Below are 17,782 nucleotides of genomic sequence, written 5' to 3' on the forward strand. Positions count from 1 at the left end.
TGGAGTCCAATACACCTGGAGGCCCAAAGGTTGGGAACCACTGCTCTAGAACTTCCTCTGAAGGCTAGGTTTGTTCCCTCTCATAACGATCATGATATGGGAGAATCAGTGTGGCTTGTGAATCACATGGAATCACATGATGGCATTTTGTGTGACAGTTGAATTCTCCAGAATCCTCATTCCAGTTCCCCAAACTAACCACTGTCTCAGAGATTCTCTTTTGACCCTAAGGGGATATAGGAGCATAGCCCCTGAAACAGCTGAAAAATGACTGAAGTAGCTTCTGAGTGGCCACTGGAAGTGATGGTCAGCCCATTAGAGGTCTAGTAGAGATGAACTGGTGTTCAGAACCCACAAACTGCTGGTGTATTCCCACCCTTGGCTGTATGTTGATTATGCCCATAGCTCTATCACTTACTTAGCTACCTAACTACATTAATTAGAAAGCTAAGTAGTGTCTGCCAGTCTGCACTTACTGAACAGCATGCTCTGCAAGCAGCAGGAGTCTGTTTTCCTGTTAATTGGGAAGCAGCTGAAGGATGTTGCTATCACTTCCTATGAGGGATCTGTTGTGCAACAATCAGAAGCTGGCTCCTGTCACAATTCCCTCTGAAATCACTTGCTGGAGCGGAGTGGAAATGTCAACCAGTTGTTCCTGGAGGGCTGGTGAACAGAGCCCTGTCACTCAAATGAGGACTGGGTGACTTTCATAGTTCCTATATATTCCCTAAACAAATTATCATTAATGCATAACTCTAGAGTTCGCATTCATATCTGCCTGTGTAAATTCCTGCTGATTTCTTTGGTTTATGTATTTTAAAATGATTTCGTTTTTATGTTAAATAATTTAATTGCTTTTGTAATCTGATCACATAAGGACCAAGCTTTATGGTTGGGTATGTGGGATTCTTCATATCCTGGGATTATATGGTTACGCGTATAAGAGGAAGAGAGAGAAAACGTCTATTGATATAAAAAAGCCAGCAGCTTAAGCTTCAAGAAGTAACAGATAGACACAAACACACACATAAAGAAGGGGGTTGCAGAATGTTTTCCACAGCTTGAAACCCATGGAGATAAAAATTTAGCCCATCACCTGAGAGGATGAATCTATAGCTATTGTAACTGTTAAATCTGATTTAAGAAAAAGTATGAAATCACAATACTATCTGTGGCTGACCTTTTTCTGCAAGTGACTGCGGTTGGTAATATATGTTCCCTCCAGGTGAAAAGTATGGTACATCATTTGTATTTTGCTGACAAACTCGATGCGCCAAGGAAGAATCGTTTTCCAGAACGCTTCATGGATGACATAGCTGCTCTGGTCAGCACAATTGCCAGTGATATAGTCTCCCGGTTTCAGAAGGTAATAGAAGTAATTCAGCTGTACTGTTGTCAAAATGTAATCCCCGATCCTCCCCAAAATAACTTCCAAAAGTATGATAACTTATCAGATCAGGATTGTAGCATTAAAATTAATGTTAACCAATGCTGTAACTTTGTTCTGTTCCCTTTCCCCCAACATAGGATACAGAAATGATTGAAAGACTTAACACAAGTTTAGCCTTCTTTCTCAATGATCTGTTGTCTGTCATGGACAGAGGATTTGTGTTTATGCTTGTTAAGGCTTATTACAAACAGGTAAGGCTATAAGACTTCAGGTAAAAAGAGGTTTAAATGGGGTGGGAAAAGATTGCATTAAGTGAAAGCAGAGAATTCTTGCCGGAGAGAGGATGAATGTTTGTGACATTTTGCTAGTTGTGGAATTACCAGACAGTAGCTTTTGGCATTTAAGATACATTTATGGCAAAGTTTGTGTTTTGATTTTAGGGAGTAGCCAGAGTCTAGAAAAGAATTCTCAGGGAACAAAACCGTGTGTAGCTTTTGAACCTGAAAAAGGCTTAGACCAGTGGTTCTCGACCTGTGAGACACAGGTTGAGAACCACTGTCTTAGACCATTTGCATATTGGACCTAGGAGAGCTACAATACCCATCCACATCTTCTTTTAACCAAACAGTTGACTATAAGAGTTAATTTCACCAGGTTTTCGGGTTTTGTGGTAACACTTACATCCTTGGGGAAGGGAGTAAGACATTTTGTAAAATCAAACGTGACCAGAATATAATTTCAGGTGTGTGTGTGTGTATGTGTGTTTAAAATCTTTAAAACCCTCAGCCCCTGGGTCAATGAACAGGCACAGATTTGGTGAAATTAGCCCCCATGACCCCTTATGGATATGAGGAGGCTGTTTTTAGTTCCAAAGGAGAGAAAACTTCTGGAACATGACCATATAGCCCGAAAGACTCACAGAAAGCCAGTAATTCTAGCCATGAAAGCCTCCGACAATACATGTTTTTAGTTGTTCTTTAAAAAAAAACTAAAATGGTGATGTACACTATAGGCCAAGAGTGAGAAACCTCTTTGAACCCTGGGGCCAAATTTCCCTTGTGAATATAGCAAAAATAAATAAAATAGGAACAAATAAAAATGAAAACTGTTTTGCTATTTCTGCCCTGTAGGAAAACCAGGGTACATTTACTCTGCAATTTGGGGGTGACATGTATCATTATTGCTTTTAACAATACGCCATCCTTTCTCCCCATGTTTACAAGGTGTCATCCAAGCTTTATTCCTTACCAAATCCAAGCACTCTTGTGTCCTTGAGGTTGGATTTCCTTCGGATTGTTTGTAGCCATGAGCACTATGTCACTCTGAATTTGCCATGCAGTCTGCTGACACCCCCTGCATCCCCTTCCCCATCGGTGTCCTCAGCAACATCTCAGGTGAGCAACATATCAAGGGATGTCCTAGAATACGCTTGACTTGCCTTGTGGAGAAAATACCCTGGTGGGTATAATACCCGATGAAGGTCGGAGCCCTGAGACATTTTAATTAGCAGGGCTGTAACATTGTCTGCCACCTACCTCTTAGGGAAGGAAGAAGCGTAGTGTAGTGTGGGGGCTAAATGCAGCTCCTGGCTCCTGGCACTAGGCACATAAACTTACTATTTAAAAATAGTATGATTTTCAGGCATTCTTTGCATAGGCATGCAAAATGTGCAGGTGTTCTATCATTTCAAATTTAAAAGAGTCATGGCCTTTGCAAAATTGACATGTTAAATGCAAATTAAGGAAGGTGACAGCAAATTTATTTAAAGAATTACATGGTACATTCACTCATTAATTCATTGGTAGAGTACAAAAATATTGGTCATGATGTACAAACTCCACAAAAAATGTAAAGTTGTTTTCCTGTGAAAGCATCTTGCATATTTTCTTCTCTGCTCTTGTGTTGTTTGTATTTCAAGTGTGGCCTCTGCAGCCACAGTTGCTCCCCAAGCAAAAATATAGTACACCTAATTTATATCTGTTTTAAAATGTTAATATATATTTTTTCTTACCTGCCTCTCCTCATAGCTCATAGTCCCACCACAGTCAAAACCACACAATACTATAAAATGTTGCTTGTTGTCTGAGCTATAATACATACCATAAAACATAGGAAGGACATTGTTTGTTTCTCTCAACAGAGTTCTGGATTCTCAACAAATGTTCAGGATCAAAAGATTGCAAATATGTTTGAACTGTCTGTGCCTTTCCGCCAGCAGCACTACTTGGCGGGCCTTGTGCTTACTGAGTTGGCTGTCATTTTAGATCCGGATGCAGATGGGTGAGTTTTTAGAATTGTGTCTAGCCAGCTAGAATAATTCAGAGCAGACCTGACGTCTCACAAGCAGGATTTTGCCTTAGGCAAGACTGCAATCAAATGTGATATTAAAGGGGAGAGTAAAGAAATATGTTCTTTCTCAAGTCTTCCTTGAGGTCAGCAGCTTTTTATATCTATTTAGATGGTTGTCCTCAGCTCTTGCTTATCACAGACAGTCTTTTAAATACAATTTTCTAATCACAGTGGCACAGACAGTCATGTGTATTGGACTCTGGATGGCAACTTCTTTGACACCAGCAACATAATCATCCTCATATTGTTCTGTCTACAAGTAGTTTCGCGAGAATCCATTCATGCAGGGAGGTCTAGATAATTAATTATAATTTTATTAAACTTTGATTGCTGTAGGTCAAATCATTGATTTCAGCTCTGAAGAGCATGGTGTTTTACGCATGTTGCTTTTTCAGTTAAAAAAATGACAATATCATTTGGAATTAAATGTATCTCAGGAAGGTCAGCTTACTGAGTGACTTGGGTAAGTCTCACACTGTCAAATTAACTCTGAACAAATCTTGCCAAGTGAACCCCTCTGTAAGTCGCAGTAGGATTTCTATAAGTCAGAAATGACTTGAAGCACATGACAACAACAAAGATCATGCAAATAAAAAACCTTAGTAAATATGAATACTTCACCAAGTTTTGAAAAACATGATTTTTTTTCCTTTCTCCTTCACGCTGAAATAGTGTAGTTGTACATATGGCTTTGGGATCAGTTATATCTCATAATGTAAAGTACAATCTGCACAACCCCCATAAAACAAAGTATTGTGCCATGAACACACACACATATTGCAGAAACCTGTCAGCATGGTAATCATGACTTGTGAATTACAGTATTGGTAACAATTTATATAGTTTTTACCTGAATGCCTTTTGTGTTTGACATGGTTTCTAGCTGACTGGGAAACCTGGTTTAGTGCACAGTAAATAAAAGGACAAGGATGCATGTAGGCAAACTGTAGCTGCATAATCAGACTGAAGCTGTTGTCAACCCTAGCTAGCATGGGCCAATGGTGAGAAATTATGGGTTAGTTTCTGTTAATTCTTTTGGTTGTTATTTCATATCTATGCATCATGTGGTATAACTGGCTTGTTTTGGATGCTAGGATTTGTTCCTCTCTTGTACTACTGCATATTCCTTGCAGTGGGTCCTGCGTAACAAGATGCAGTGCTTTTACATGCAAAGCTTCTATCTGTCTGCGTTTAGGTCATTCTTCTGCAATAAGGTTAGGACTCGGTTTCTCAGACTGTAACTCATGATGCAGCCACCAAGGCAAAGAGGCAGAAGTGGAGGCAGGCAAGAAGAAAAGAGGTGGCGCTAAGGGGCAGTGGGCATCAACAGATGAAACAGAATGGGGGAACTCTAGAAGCAGTGGTCCTTGTGTCCGCATAATGAACTTAAAATACAATTAGGATCTGGAGTAAAAGTAAATGTGTTGACAGTGGTCCATCTGACAAAGAATCTACTTTCTCTGTCAGAAAGTGTCAACTGGAGGGTATTTACTCCATTGATTTAATGGAACAAATACAGTACACAATCCTCATTTATGTTCAGTGCCTGTATCTAAGTATTTGAGAAACCGTGGTATATATCAAAGCAATATGAAATTTATAGATCCTATTTTGAATAAAGCCAGAGTCCCATCACGTGAATTTTAAGGCCATAATTTTGTGATTTTAAACTAATGGGGACAGGTTTATATATTCTGATGTGACCAGGAAACTGAAATGTACACTACCCATGAGGCCCCATGATAAAGAACTCCTTACCAAAATGGGTGTGTGTTTACCAAGCCTTGTTTATTCTACAGCTATGAAGTAACCCTTCTGATTGTACTCAATTTTAACAGTTTGTTTGGATTGCACAAGAAAGTCATCAGTATGGTACACAACTTGCTATCTAGCCATGACTCCGACCCACGGTACTCTGACCCTCAGGTGAAAGCCAGGGTGGCTACACTGTACCTGCCTCTGATTGGAGTAATCATGGAAAGTGTGCCCCAGCTGTATGATTTTACAGGTATTGTGTGCTTTTGTGTATTTAGAAAAATAGCAAATGAACCCTGCCAGGACTTTGTACTGCTGCTTGAGTAGTGAACAAGCATTTTTTTTAAAAATGAGGCCCCCAAACTGCTGCAAATATATAATTGCTTGAAATGTCCATCTTAATATTTTGAATATAGTCACACATGATGAAGCAAAATACTTGCAAATGCTTTTTTGCCTGCATTGAACTATTGCTAGCATGATATTATTGAGTCTTATATCACTGCTTGTAAACATGACTCCTTGAACTGTAACCCCAGACTCCCATAGCCAGTACAACTAGTCGCTGGTTGGAGGATTTGGGGAGTTTTAATCCAAAGAGTAACATTTCTAAACTCTGCTTTAAACCAGATGACGATTTAGAGCATTGGACTGAACTTTTTGACATTTAGTCTTTGCCTACACTTTTGTGAGACCTCAAAGTCACAGTTCTATTTATTCCGTTAAGCATCTGAAACCCCTAAATTGCCTATAATTGCAGCATTGTTTTCAGATTAGGATTTAAAAGAGCCCTTGGGAAAGATGCTATCATTGGGATCCCTTCCCAGAGTGGGTGTATCTTATTGTCATTGTCACTACTTCTGTGAAGAAAATAAAATGCATGGTATTTGTTTGATGCGTGCAACTTCTTTATATTTATTCTAGATGGAGACTGTTTCCAGTCCTCCCCCCCCCCCCACACCATATATATATATATATATATATATGCAGGCAGTCCCTGAATTACAAACATCTGACTAAAATTACTCATAGTTAAGAACAAGGATGAAACAACAGAAAGTGATACTAATATACCCCTCGAAAGGGAAAGTTATCATGAGGAAAAGATGCTACTGGGTTGGATAGGCTAGTGGAAATCTGAGGCAGCTTCATATGTTCAAAATAGGAAGAGAAGGGATTGGGTTTACTATGTAATACATACATAGTCATTCTTAACTATAGCTTCAGTTTAATGACAGGCATTTTACTACTTCCCCCTTAAGTTAAATGAATTTCTTAAGGAATACAAAGAAGATGAATTTTTGCAATCGTTTTCATTGGGATTGGCTTGCGTTTCTACAGAAAGTCACAACCAGCGTGGAAGGCCCAGCTGTACCGCAGCAGAGGACTATGAAAATGAAGGTGGGAGCATGATAAGCCAGACGGTCGCCATGGCCATCGCAGGAACCCCTGTCCCACAGCTCACCCGGCCCAGCAGTTTTCTTCTCACGTCATCGGTACAAAAATACTGTCTTTCCTCCAGAACATCTGTGAATAGATACATTTACATATCCTGCATGTGTAAGGCACCCAGCGTGGTTAGAAATCATGGGTGTGAACAGTTGTGATTAATTTTTCTTGTGGGCTTCATAGAACAAGGGAGCGAGTGGGAGAAGGTGACAGATTATGCTGAGAAAACCATTTCTGTTCCTATGTCATAATTATTTTTTACCACATTTGGAAAAATGATGAATAGACTGCCCACACATGTTAAGTTAAAATTTGAAAGATGTGATATTAAGTCTATTTGACCAGGTACAATTCCACTTGAAAACTTCAAAAGGAGTGCACCTTGATTAAGGGTGGACCCACACTGTAGAATTAAGGCAGTTTGACTACCACTTTAACTTCCATGGCTCAATGTTATGAGATGTTGGGGCTTGTGATTTGGTGAATCAAAAGCATTCTTAGTTAAAGACCTTGTAAAACTAGAACTCCCAGAATTCCATAGCATTGAGCCGTGGCAATTAAAGTGGTGTCAAACTGCATTATTTCCAAAATGTTCCCTTAGTCTGGTTTGGCTGGGTGTAATGCATCCTTAGTTTGAATAGATTGCTTTGGCTGGGTTTCATAGCCAAGTTCCAGTTGTAATCCGAGGCTGGAAAGATAGCAGCCTTTCATGGCTGTTCTTGCTGCAGTCTAATCCCCTAATATTTTGGGGGGAAAGATGCCCCCCCTTAAGGCTGAATGCATTCTTACAGTTAAGTCATAATTGGACCTCTCCTCTGTTGTTTAGGCCTAGGGCAGATGTTGTTTAACAATGGAGTAAACGGGAGTTGATTCCCAGTTTGCTATCTTGTTAAGCATAGATCTCTCCTGTGCATAAGACATCCTGAAAGGGGGAGCCAAAACAGCAACATTGTCCCTTAGTTCTCTTGGTATTCAGAGGACATTGAACCATTTCTTTAACAAATATATCTAGAGTTGGGGGAATGTAGCAGTGAGGTAAGGGGCATGAGGCTGAGGAATTTTGTAGCCTTCCAACTGTGACAGTTGCCCACTCCAATCCAATCTGTTTTCTCTGTGTGTTCAGACCACCAGGCAGCATTCCACCTTTTCAGCGGAGTCAAGTCGGAACCTCCTGATCTGTCTCTTGTGGGTACTGAAGAATGCTGATGAAGGTGTCCTTCAGAAATGGTTCACAGACCTCTCTGTACTGCAGCTTAATCGCTTGTTGGATTTGCTATATCTCTGTGTTTCTTGCTTTGAATACAAGGTACAGTGAAGGAAATTTGACAGTCCAGACTTCTAGAGTATTTAACTGATATTTGAAAATCCACAATCCCATTGAAAATGTGAATTCTACATATACCCTTTGTACATTCAAGCTAAATCTGAGTCAGGTTTCTGAATTCTTAGAGGCTTAGCTCTGTATCATTTAGCCCCCTTATGCCACCTTCTGTTGGTATTGCATCAGCTAGTTGTTCCTATTTATATTGATTGTCTCCTCAAAATGTTCTGTGTACACCCACTCTCTACTGTTTCCATGAACATTGACTCATAATGGCCTGAGTTCAATTATCACACTGGCATTGCATCACTATTTAGAAATTGGCCCTGAAGGGTTTCTGAGTTTCCCCAGCAAGTGTTGGGGGTCTACAGGAGGCTTAATTGAAGACTAAATAATTAATTCTAGCTACATTTTTCAAACCAGTATCACTCACATATATACCGTATTGACTGATTTGATCCTGAGTGATGAACATGTACATTGTTTTAAACTATTCTAATTTCCTAACCTGCTTTGAATTTTTAAATTTTTAATATCTTTGTAATGTTTAATGTGGTTTTATTCAGTTTAAACTTTTTTATTGTTTTAATTTCTAAAACATCTAATTTAATTTATTTGAATGCATCCTGAGATCCCATGATAAGGGATGGGGTATATTTCCCCCATAAAATATTTATTTATTTATTTATTTATTTATGAGCAAATAATAAAGTAAGTCTTGCTCTAGGAAGTTGACAGCACAAAGAAAGGAGATAAAACGTATCTTGAATGCTTTAGCACTGCAAATACCTATCACTTTGGAATAGGTTTAATTGCCATTGTTAATCCAATGAAAGATGAGAAATGCAGGTTTATGAGTGCTAAGAATCCTGTATCAGAGATTCCCATATTCATTACAGAGTTAATATTATGAATGGGAGCACTGATCATTAAAATATTTCCTTTTGATAGGGGATTGATCTGACCACTTTGACAAGTAATGAAAAATAGAGGCAAAAGCAACTTTATTCCACTGTTTGCTTCTCTGTTTCCACTGTTTTTCATTCTCCCTTTTTAAAGTTTCTCCTTAGATGAAACAGGGCTTAATTATGGTTTCTTCTCTATCAGTAGCTCTTACTTTGTGGACCCTTTGGTTTTATCTGTTGTTATTATTTTTGTTTATAATAACATGGTTCTTGATTTGTTTTCTTGTCCTTTTCTGAAACACTCAGGGTAAAAAAGTGTTTGAAAGAATGAACAGTCTGACATTTAAGAAATCAAAAGATATGAGGGCCAAACTTGAGGAAGCCATATTGGGGAGCATCGGGGCAAGACAAGAAATGGTGCGACGAAGCAGAGGGCAGCTGGGTAAGTTGACTGTTGTCCTTGACAGTTGAAACTGTATTGGCACATCTGCCTATGAGAGGATATTTGTGTGAGAGAAACTATTCATGTGTAGACTTCCTCTGGATTATAACTTGAGACATCACAGCCGTGCGGATTGAGGTATTCTGGGAGTTATAATTAAAAAGTGAGTTCTTAAGGCCTGTCTTTATCCCTTCCTTACTTACATGTCCTTGGACAGTGGCAGCCAGGGCTGGGGCAAGACTCTATTCTGCCTTGGTCAGGCCACACCTGGAATACTGTGTCCAATTCTGGGCACTGCAATTGAAGGGAGATGTTGACAAGCTGGAATGTGTCCAGAGAAGGGCGACTAAAATGATCAAGGGTCTGGAGAACAATCCCTATGTGGAGCGGCTTAAAAAGCTGGGCATATTTAGCCTGCAGAAGAGAAGGCTGAGAGGAGACATGATGGCCATGTATAAAATATATGAGAGGAAGTCATAGGGAGGAAGAGCAAGCTTGTTTTCTGCTGCCCTGGAGCCTAGGACTTGGAACAATGGCTTCAAACTACAGGAAAGGAGATTCCACCTGAACATTAGGAAGAATTTCCTAACTGTGGGAGCTGTTCAGTAGTGGAACTCTCAGCCCCGGAATGTGGTAGAAGCTCCTTCTTTGGAGGCTTTTAAGCAAAGGTTGAATGGTGCTTTGAATGTGCTTTTCATTCTTCTTGTCAGGGGGTTGGACTGGATGTCCCATGAGGTTTCTTCCAACTCTATGATTCTATGATAAGATCCCCTTTCTCATTGTGCAGTGCCCACTTGTGGTAAATAATGTCTGAAAGAGGTTAAACAGTGTTCCCAGTCAAGATTTTCATGCCTGAAGCACAGCCCTTTAATTCAGAGTTGGTCTCCAGTTTGTGAATATTTAAGGTATCCTGATAGTTCAAGCACGAGATTTTAAAAGATAGTATAGATGCCTTTGCAGTTTCAAAACAAGAGTGTTTGTGTCATATTGAATTAGCATTGATGATGATTCATTTTGAAGTATATCACTCATCTAATGCCCCAGAAATGTTTTTGTTTCCTTACATACAGTGAGATGTCATAACACTTGTTTTTGCCTTCAATTGTGTGAAAAATTAAAAGCTCTTTTTATATATATATTGGCAGAAAGAAGTCCTTCGGGGAGTGCATTTGGAAGTCAAGAGAACCTGCGGTGGAGAAAGGATATGACTCATTGGCGGCAAAACACAGAAAAACTTGACAAGTAATGCAACCCAGTAGCCTATGTTAACTTTGGCATGACCTTTGTGCAAATACAGAGACTAACCTTGTACTCTTGGAGCTTAGTAGACCACAGTTTGGGTCAGGTTTAGCGCTGGGCAAGGGCCAATCCCGTAATAATAGCATTGACCTCTGTCAAATAGCTATCACATGTGAAAGTTGTGCTTGAAGCTCATGAAAGCTGCAGTTCTGTAGCCATACCTAGCTAAAATTAGACTCCTTGAAGCTGCTAGGTTTTACTTAAAATCAGATAGGAAGGTGCTGAAAGTAAGTGCAAACTATGCATTCATGCTATAGCGTGTTTTAAAATACATCTAAGAAACATATAAATGCCACTAGTCATCTACTCTGTTAGAGTATTCTGGGGTTCTTAAAGCTCACTTCTTTCATACCTTAATCCATCACTTTCATGATTTTTCCACATGCGCTGTGTGTTTAGAAGTCACAAACCAACCAGGTACTGTAGCACTGATATCCTGCTGTGTGTTTTGGATTGTTTTGGTTGCCAGTTTGTACTTTTGCATATTCTTGTCATTGGAGTTCTGGCTTCTAGTGCTTGCAGAAAGCTTTGTATGTCCATGTGTGACTGCAGTAGTCCCTTTTGGTGTGCAGGAGCCTGCTAGAATTTGACATTGTTGCAGGAGTGGGAGTTCCTTAGACATAGGGACTGGAGATTCAGCTTTGCTTGGCATGCTTTCTGTCTTCTAAAAAAAGGTCTGAATGTACAATTCATGGTTAATGGAGCTGCTTTCTAGACATTATTTTCTATAAAATTTGGCTGTATAATGTAAAGTGTATCTTGCACTAAGGTATTCTCTGTTCTCTAGCATGATGCTCAGTCTTTAATATCATATGAATATTGCTTTCTGATAACTTGGCACTGTTAATGAGGGTCACAAATTTTCCCTGATGGCAATGAAATGATTTCATCTTATCACAACTTTTTCATCTTTAATTTGGTTCAAGTGAAATCCTGGACATGTTTGATAAAAGAGTCCAGTAGTCTAAAAGCAAGAAACCGGAGACAGGAGTAACCCACAGATCCATATACTTCCTTTGAAAAATGTTGAAATCCTTCATGCTGGTTTGAATAATATTGACAGAGTGAACATGTTTCGGCTTGGAAATGGTAATGGCTATGCTCGGTGCCAAGCCAGCTTGCCCATAAATTGCTTCTCAACAGCCTTATCATTGTCCAATGAGGACTTTTTATGACCAGAAAGATATGTCACAGAGAAAGGAGTCTTAACTCTTGATAGAGTGGATGTCCTTTGCATGCAGTAAGTTGCAGGCCTGGGGAAAACTCATATACTCTGGAGATCCACTACTAGTTAATGCATATGACTGGATTCTCTGAAGAAGAGGTCTCAGGATGCTTCTTGTACAGTGGACCTTCAGTAAATTCACTCCTGAAAGAGTTATCATGCAGGAAAGGTGTCTTTACTGAAGCTTTATCACCAATCCTTATTTCCACAACAAGCCAATTTTTCCAAAATCCAATTATCAAAGGGACAGAAGGTGAGGTGAAATATTCTGAACAGGGGCATAGACAGCAAAACAAACACCACAAAGATGTTAACCCTTTCCTATACTATCCAAAGCTAAGAAATATAGTTACACTTAAAAATGTACCTGTTCCGACATACAAACAAACTTAAGAACAAACCTACAGAACCTATATTGTTTGTACCTTGGGGACTGTCTGTATAGACATGGGATGGATACAGAAGTGATAATGAAATTTTTGAAAGCCAGTAATTTTACAGAAAAAAAGAAAGAAAGATACCCCTTCCCCCTTAGAGAAGAACCAACCAAGGTAGGTTATCCTATAACTTAAGGAAGTCATGAATGACTTGGAAAATTAGTTTATTTGCTTTGACTTACATGAAAGCTAGAGAGGGAAGGCGCAATAAAATTAACAGAAATGTATTAAATGAACAAAAAGGAAAGGTTTTCTTTTCTTCCCTATGACAGTGCAGTAAACATTTTGAGGCAAAATTATAGAAGCTGGGGATATCAAGTGCATATTATCTAAGATGAGCAACAAGTTTGATGTCATCTTGTTTGGAGACCTTCAGTATAGTATATTCCTTCAGCAAAGTAGTTAGAGATTGATTATGTTTGAATTATTGTGATATTAACAGTAGCATGTGCTACTACTGTTTTAAGAAAAATCATTTCTCTTGGTTTCTCTCTTTAAAGAAGCATGTATGGCATTAGTGGAATGCATTCTATGTAAATGGAATGTTTTTGAACGTGAGCTGAATTTTTCCTTTGGTGTCTACCTAGACCTATTAGTTGCTCTATTTGTCTTAGAAACATATTCCCATAGCACCACCCTGTGTTCACATCATGAAGTATGCATTACTGTGTTTTGTTGAAGTGATTCTATTGAAGTAATTAATTCATACGTTGAGTATCCCTCATCCAGAAATCCGATATTCTCCAAAACTCAAAATTGAGTGGCTGAGATAGTGATTTGCTTTCCAATGGTTCAAAGTCCATATACTCTGTGTATAAAATCACCTTACGTCTATCTGTGTAATGTGAATGTGAAACCTAAATGAATTTTGTGTTGAGACTTAGGTTCCATTTCCAAGATATATTATTATGTACAGTAGAGTCTCACTTATCCAACATAAACGAGCCGGCAGAATGTTGGATAAGCGAATATGTTGGATAATAAGGAGGGATTAAGAAAAAGCCTATTAAACATCAAATTAGGTTATGATTTTACAAATTAAGCACCAAAACATCATGTTATACAACAAATTTGACAGAAAAAGCAGTTCAATACGCAGTAATGCTATGTAGTAACTACTGTATTTACGAATTTAGCACCAAAATATCACGATGTATTGAAAACATTGACTACAAAAATGCTTTGGATAATCCAGAACGTTGGATAAGCGAGTGTTGGATAAGTGAGACTCTACTGTATATGCAAATATCCCAAAATTCAAAAATAAAAATATCCAAAACCCTTCTGTTCTTATGCATTTCAGATCAGAGATACTCAAACTGTAATAAGTAATTTTTACCATATTTCATTGCATAGTAGTTACATCCCCCCTCCTTTTCAGAAAAAAGGGTGGTGCAACTATTATGTGAGGATTTTTTTGCTGCTATGGGGTTTCCCTCAACTGTCAGCCAAGGAAATCCCATAGCTGCAAAAAAAAAAAAAAATCCTCACATAAACAAGTTTTTTTCAGAGTAGTCCAGATTTTATTTACCAAACTCTTTCTGTTGCGTAGTTTCTAGGTTCAGTGATTCTGTGTTAAAGAAAAAATGATGACTAAGCATAAAACTTAAAGAAAATTGTCACAAATGTATGAAATGCTGACACATGAAGTCATGCAACACTTGGATAGCCAGAAGATTCCCACCTGTGTATTACAGCTTAATTTTTGTCTGGTGAACCATCTCATTTTCTCAAACATTATGAAAGTTGCGTATATAATTATTTTAATGCATTCTTTACTATTACCAGATCACGGGCAGAGATTGAACATGAAGCCCTTATTGATGGCAACTTGGCAACTGAAGCAAATCTGATTATTTTGGACACTTTAGAGATAGTAGTTCAGGTAAGGGTGCAAAAAACCTTTTACATAATTCTGAATAGAAGGAATGCCAACTGTAAAAATGTATAGGCATAAAAGTCTTTTTATGCTTGCCCAACCCCACTTTTCCTTCTTGTTCTCTGTCTAGCTGGACAGTTTTGTAGAACTGAGAGAATAGTGAAGGAGGACTGGAGAATGTCAGACTGCATTAAACAATGTAATAAAGCTTGATCTGGGAAAGAAAAAAAATATTCTGCTTTAGCTGATTCTGTTATATCTGTGTGAGCCTATCTACAATAGATAAGGCAAACAGCAGCTGCCTTCAGAAACCCTTACGGTCTGTGCATTAACAGCAAAAAAGAAAGGAAAGAAGAGAGTGGATAACCCTGATTCACCAGCTACCTCTCAACATGTTAAAAAAATTATAAATCTGTAATTTGGATCAGCAGAATGGAAATTACAGTAGAGTCTTGCTTATCCAACCTTTGCTTATCCAACATTCTGTATTATCCAACTCAGTCAGCCTCTTACCCGGATCCACAACTGTTTCTCTAGGCAGCAACATGAAGTGGGCCAACACAGCCAACAACACACGTGCAGCCACACTCCCAAACAAGTGGCAGACTTGTAAAACATGATGTTTTAGTGCTTAATTTGTAAAATCATAACGCAATTTGACGTTGAGTAGGTTTTTCCGTAATCCCTCCTTATTATCCAACATTTTCGCTTATCCAATGTTCTACCGGCCCGTTTATGTTGGATAAGTGAGACTTCACTGTATTAAAAAAAACAAGCTGGTCAAAGTAAAAGCCATTCCTAGATTCAAAAACCTCCAAGTGGTCCCTTATAGGTTCAAAATGTTTTTCTTGACTTATGCTAGACATAGCTAGACATAGGTTATTTCATTTCAAATGTGTTTATTGTTAGATTTGACGGAAAAATATTGAACTGTTCTTCTTTTTTATGGTGTAGGAACCTATTGTTATTCTTTCTGTGTTATTGCTGACTTTGGTATCACATTTCCTGTTAAAGAAGTAATGTGTCTTGGTTTTAGACCCATTCCTGGGATTATTTATTTATTCATTGGATAGACTACACCATCTCTAATTTCTTAAAATATGATTATCATGGTTTTCTATGGACAAGCACATAGCAACTAGTAGATGGCATGTGTTCTTTATCTCAAAAATAGCACTGTTAGGGGAAAACTGGTGCAGTTTTTGGAATCAGCTGGCCAAATATAGACAGAAACAGAGCTAATATTTGAGGCACCAACATGTGTGTTGACGAGTATTATTAAATATAAGGTATATCATCATAGCCCTACAAACTGGTCCTTCCCTAGATATCCATCCAACTTAGTATTACCTAGACAAGGAAGGAATAGTTGGAAAATGGTAGGACAACAAATAAAAATAAAATAATGTTGTTGTTGTTCTGTCCCTAAATGAAAATACAACCTCATTACAGCTTGTTCTAAAATGGATTGAGAAACATACTACCCTCTAGATGTTGGACCACAGCTTCCACTAGCTCTCACCATAGGCTATGTGTACTGACTGAAAGTAAGGCATTGAAGTTCAACAACATTTGCATGACCAGATGTTCCTTTTCCCTGTCCTAAAATGGGAAAGAAATACTAATAACAAGTGATCTATTGTAATAGTAGTAATGCATTCTGCAATTTCATCCTTTGCATATTTACTGAAAAGTAATGTTCCAATCAGTTCTTTGGGGAAGTGACAAGTGGAGTGACGCAGGGCTCCGTCCTGGGCCCAGTTCTGTTCAACATCTTTATTAACGACTTAGACGAAGGATTAGAAGGCACAGATTAGAGAGATGGGCCAAAACTAACAAAATGAAGTTCAACAGGGACAAATGCAAGATACTTCATTTCGGCAGAAAAAATGGAAATCAAAGATACAGAATGGGGGACGCCTGGCTTGACAGCAGTGTGTGCGAAAAAGACCTTGGAGTCCTCGTGGACAACAAGTTAAACATGAGCCAACAATGTGATGCAGCAGCTAAAAAAGCCAACGGGATTCTGGCCTGCATAAATAGGGGTATAGCGTCTAGATCCAGGGAAGTCATGCTCCCCCTCTATTCTGCCTTGGTCAGACCACACCTGGAATACTGCGTCCAATTCTGGGCACCACAGTTGAAGGGAGATGTTGACAAGCTGGAAAGCGTCCAGAGGAGGGCGACTAAAATGATTAAGGGTCTGGAGAACAAGCCCTATGAGGAGAGGCTTAAAGAACTGGGCATGTTTAGCCTGCAGAAGAGAAGGCTGAGAGGAGACATGATAGCCATGTACAAATAGGTGAAGGGAAGTCATAGGGAGGAGGGAGCAAGATTGTTTTCTGCTGCCCTGCAGACTAGGACACGGAACAATGGCTTCAAACTACAGGAAAGGAGAATCCACCTGAACATCAGGAAGAACTTCCTCACTGTGAGGGCTGTTCGACAGTGGAACTCTCTCCCCCGGGCTGTGGTGGAAGCTCCTTCCTTGGAGACTTTTAAGCAGAGGCTGGATGGCCATCTGTCGGGGGTGCTTTGAATGCAATTTCCTGCTTCTTGGCAGGGGGTTGGACTGGATGGCCCATGAGGTCTCTTCCAACTCTACTAATCTATGATTCTATGATTCTATGAATATTCTGAAGTAAGTGTGCATAGGATTGTATCCTTAATCATTTTCACATTTTTTCCTCTATAAAATATATATTTTTAAAAAGTTTTTGGCTCTCTTATTTATTCAACTTTGTAATTGTTTGCCTCTTGGAAACAATAGTTAGCCTTGTTGTTTGTGAGTGAGCTTGTAGCACAGACTATGTTCTAGAAACAGGACTCCTTTTACTGCTCTGAGCAGCTGGGCATCTCTCTTAATGGTCTTACGTCTGTTGCAAGCTATATTCTCCTCACTTTTCTTGTCCTTGGGGCACAGTTGCTTTAAAATGGGTTTTGGCTCTCCATCATGGACATCAGTGGATTTTTTTTCTCTGTTGTGACTTCTAGACATCTCTAAAACTTTCTTTCTTTTTCTCTTACCTCCTGTTGTCTTTGAATACAGACCGTCTCTGTGACTGAATCCAAAGAAAGTATCCTCGGTGGAGTATTGAAGGTCCTTTTGCATAGCATGGCCTGCAATCAAAGCGCTCTTTACTTGCAACACTGTTTTGCTACTCAAAGAGCCTTGGTCTCAAAGGTAAGTGTTTATGAGATGCAGGACAAAAGGATTTTCCCCCTAATTTATTTGTTTTCCATTTGAAGCTTGCTTCCATATTTAGCAACCTTATTTAGCCAGCTTGTTTTGTGCACCAAGGGACTTGTTTGGCTGGAGAGGGTATCTGTC

At 39.0% G+C, this 17,782-nt stretch overlaps 1 protein-coding gene across 15 annotated transcripts in view; it reads left to right on the forward strand.

Annotated features, from left to right (window-relative positions):
* dock7 (dedicator of cytokinesis 7) overlaps positions 1 to 17,782 on the forward strand; it is a 144,537-nt gene that overhangs the window by 96,455 nt on the left and 30,300 nt on the right. For 10 of the 15 annotated variants that reach the window (XR_010005395.1, XR_010005396.1, XR_010005394.1 and 7 more), the window contains 12 exons: positions 1,226 to 1,366; positions 1,528 to 1,641; positions 2,614 to 2,784; positions 3,531 to 3,670; positions 5,578 to 5,747; positions 6,836 to 6,990; positions 8,067 to 8,249; positions 9,476 to 9,611; positions 10,757 to 10,853; positions 11,310 to 11,327; positions 14,361 to 14,457; positions 17,501 to 17,635. Coding sequence is in view for 11 of the 15 variants with exons in the window: in XM_062978244.1 (XP_062834314.1) it covers positions 1,226 to 1,366; positions 1,528 to 1,641; positions 2,614 to 2,784; positions 3,531 to 3,670; positions 5,578 to 5,747; positions 6,836 to 6,990; positions 8,067 to 8,249; positions 9,476 to 9,611; positions 10,757 to 10,853; positions 11,310 to 11,327; positions 14,361 to 14,457; positions 17,501 to 17,635 (1,557 nt within the window). In the remaining 4 variants the exon portion in view is untranslated. The remainder of the gene's footprint in view (positions 1 to 1,225; positions 1,367 to 1,527; positions 1,642 to 2,613; positions 2,785 to 3,530; positions 3,671 to 5,577; positions 5,748 to 6,835; positions 6,991 to 8,066; positions 8,250 to 9,475; positions 9,612 to 10,756; positions 10,854 to 11,309; positions 11,328 to 14,360; positions 14,458 to 17,500; positions 17,636 to 17,782) is intronic. The other 5 variants (XM_062978247.1, XM_008109333.3, XM_008109334.3 and 2 more) reach the window with 1 other exon arrangement.

Source organism: Anolis carolinensis, chromosome 4, assembly GCF_035594765.1.
Source record: "Anolis carolinensis isolate JA03-04 chromosome 4, rAnoCar3.1.pri, whole genome shotgun sequence".
Lineage (NCBI taxonomy): Eukaryota > Metazoa > Chordata > Lepidosauria > Squamata > Dactyloidae > Anolis > Anolis carolinensis.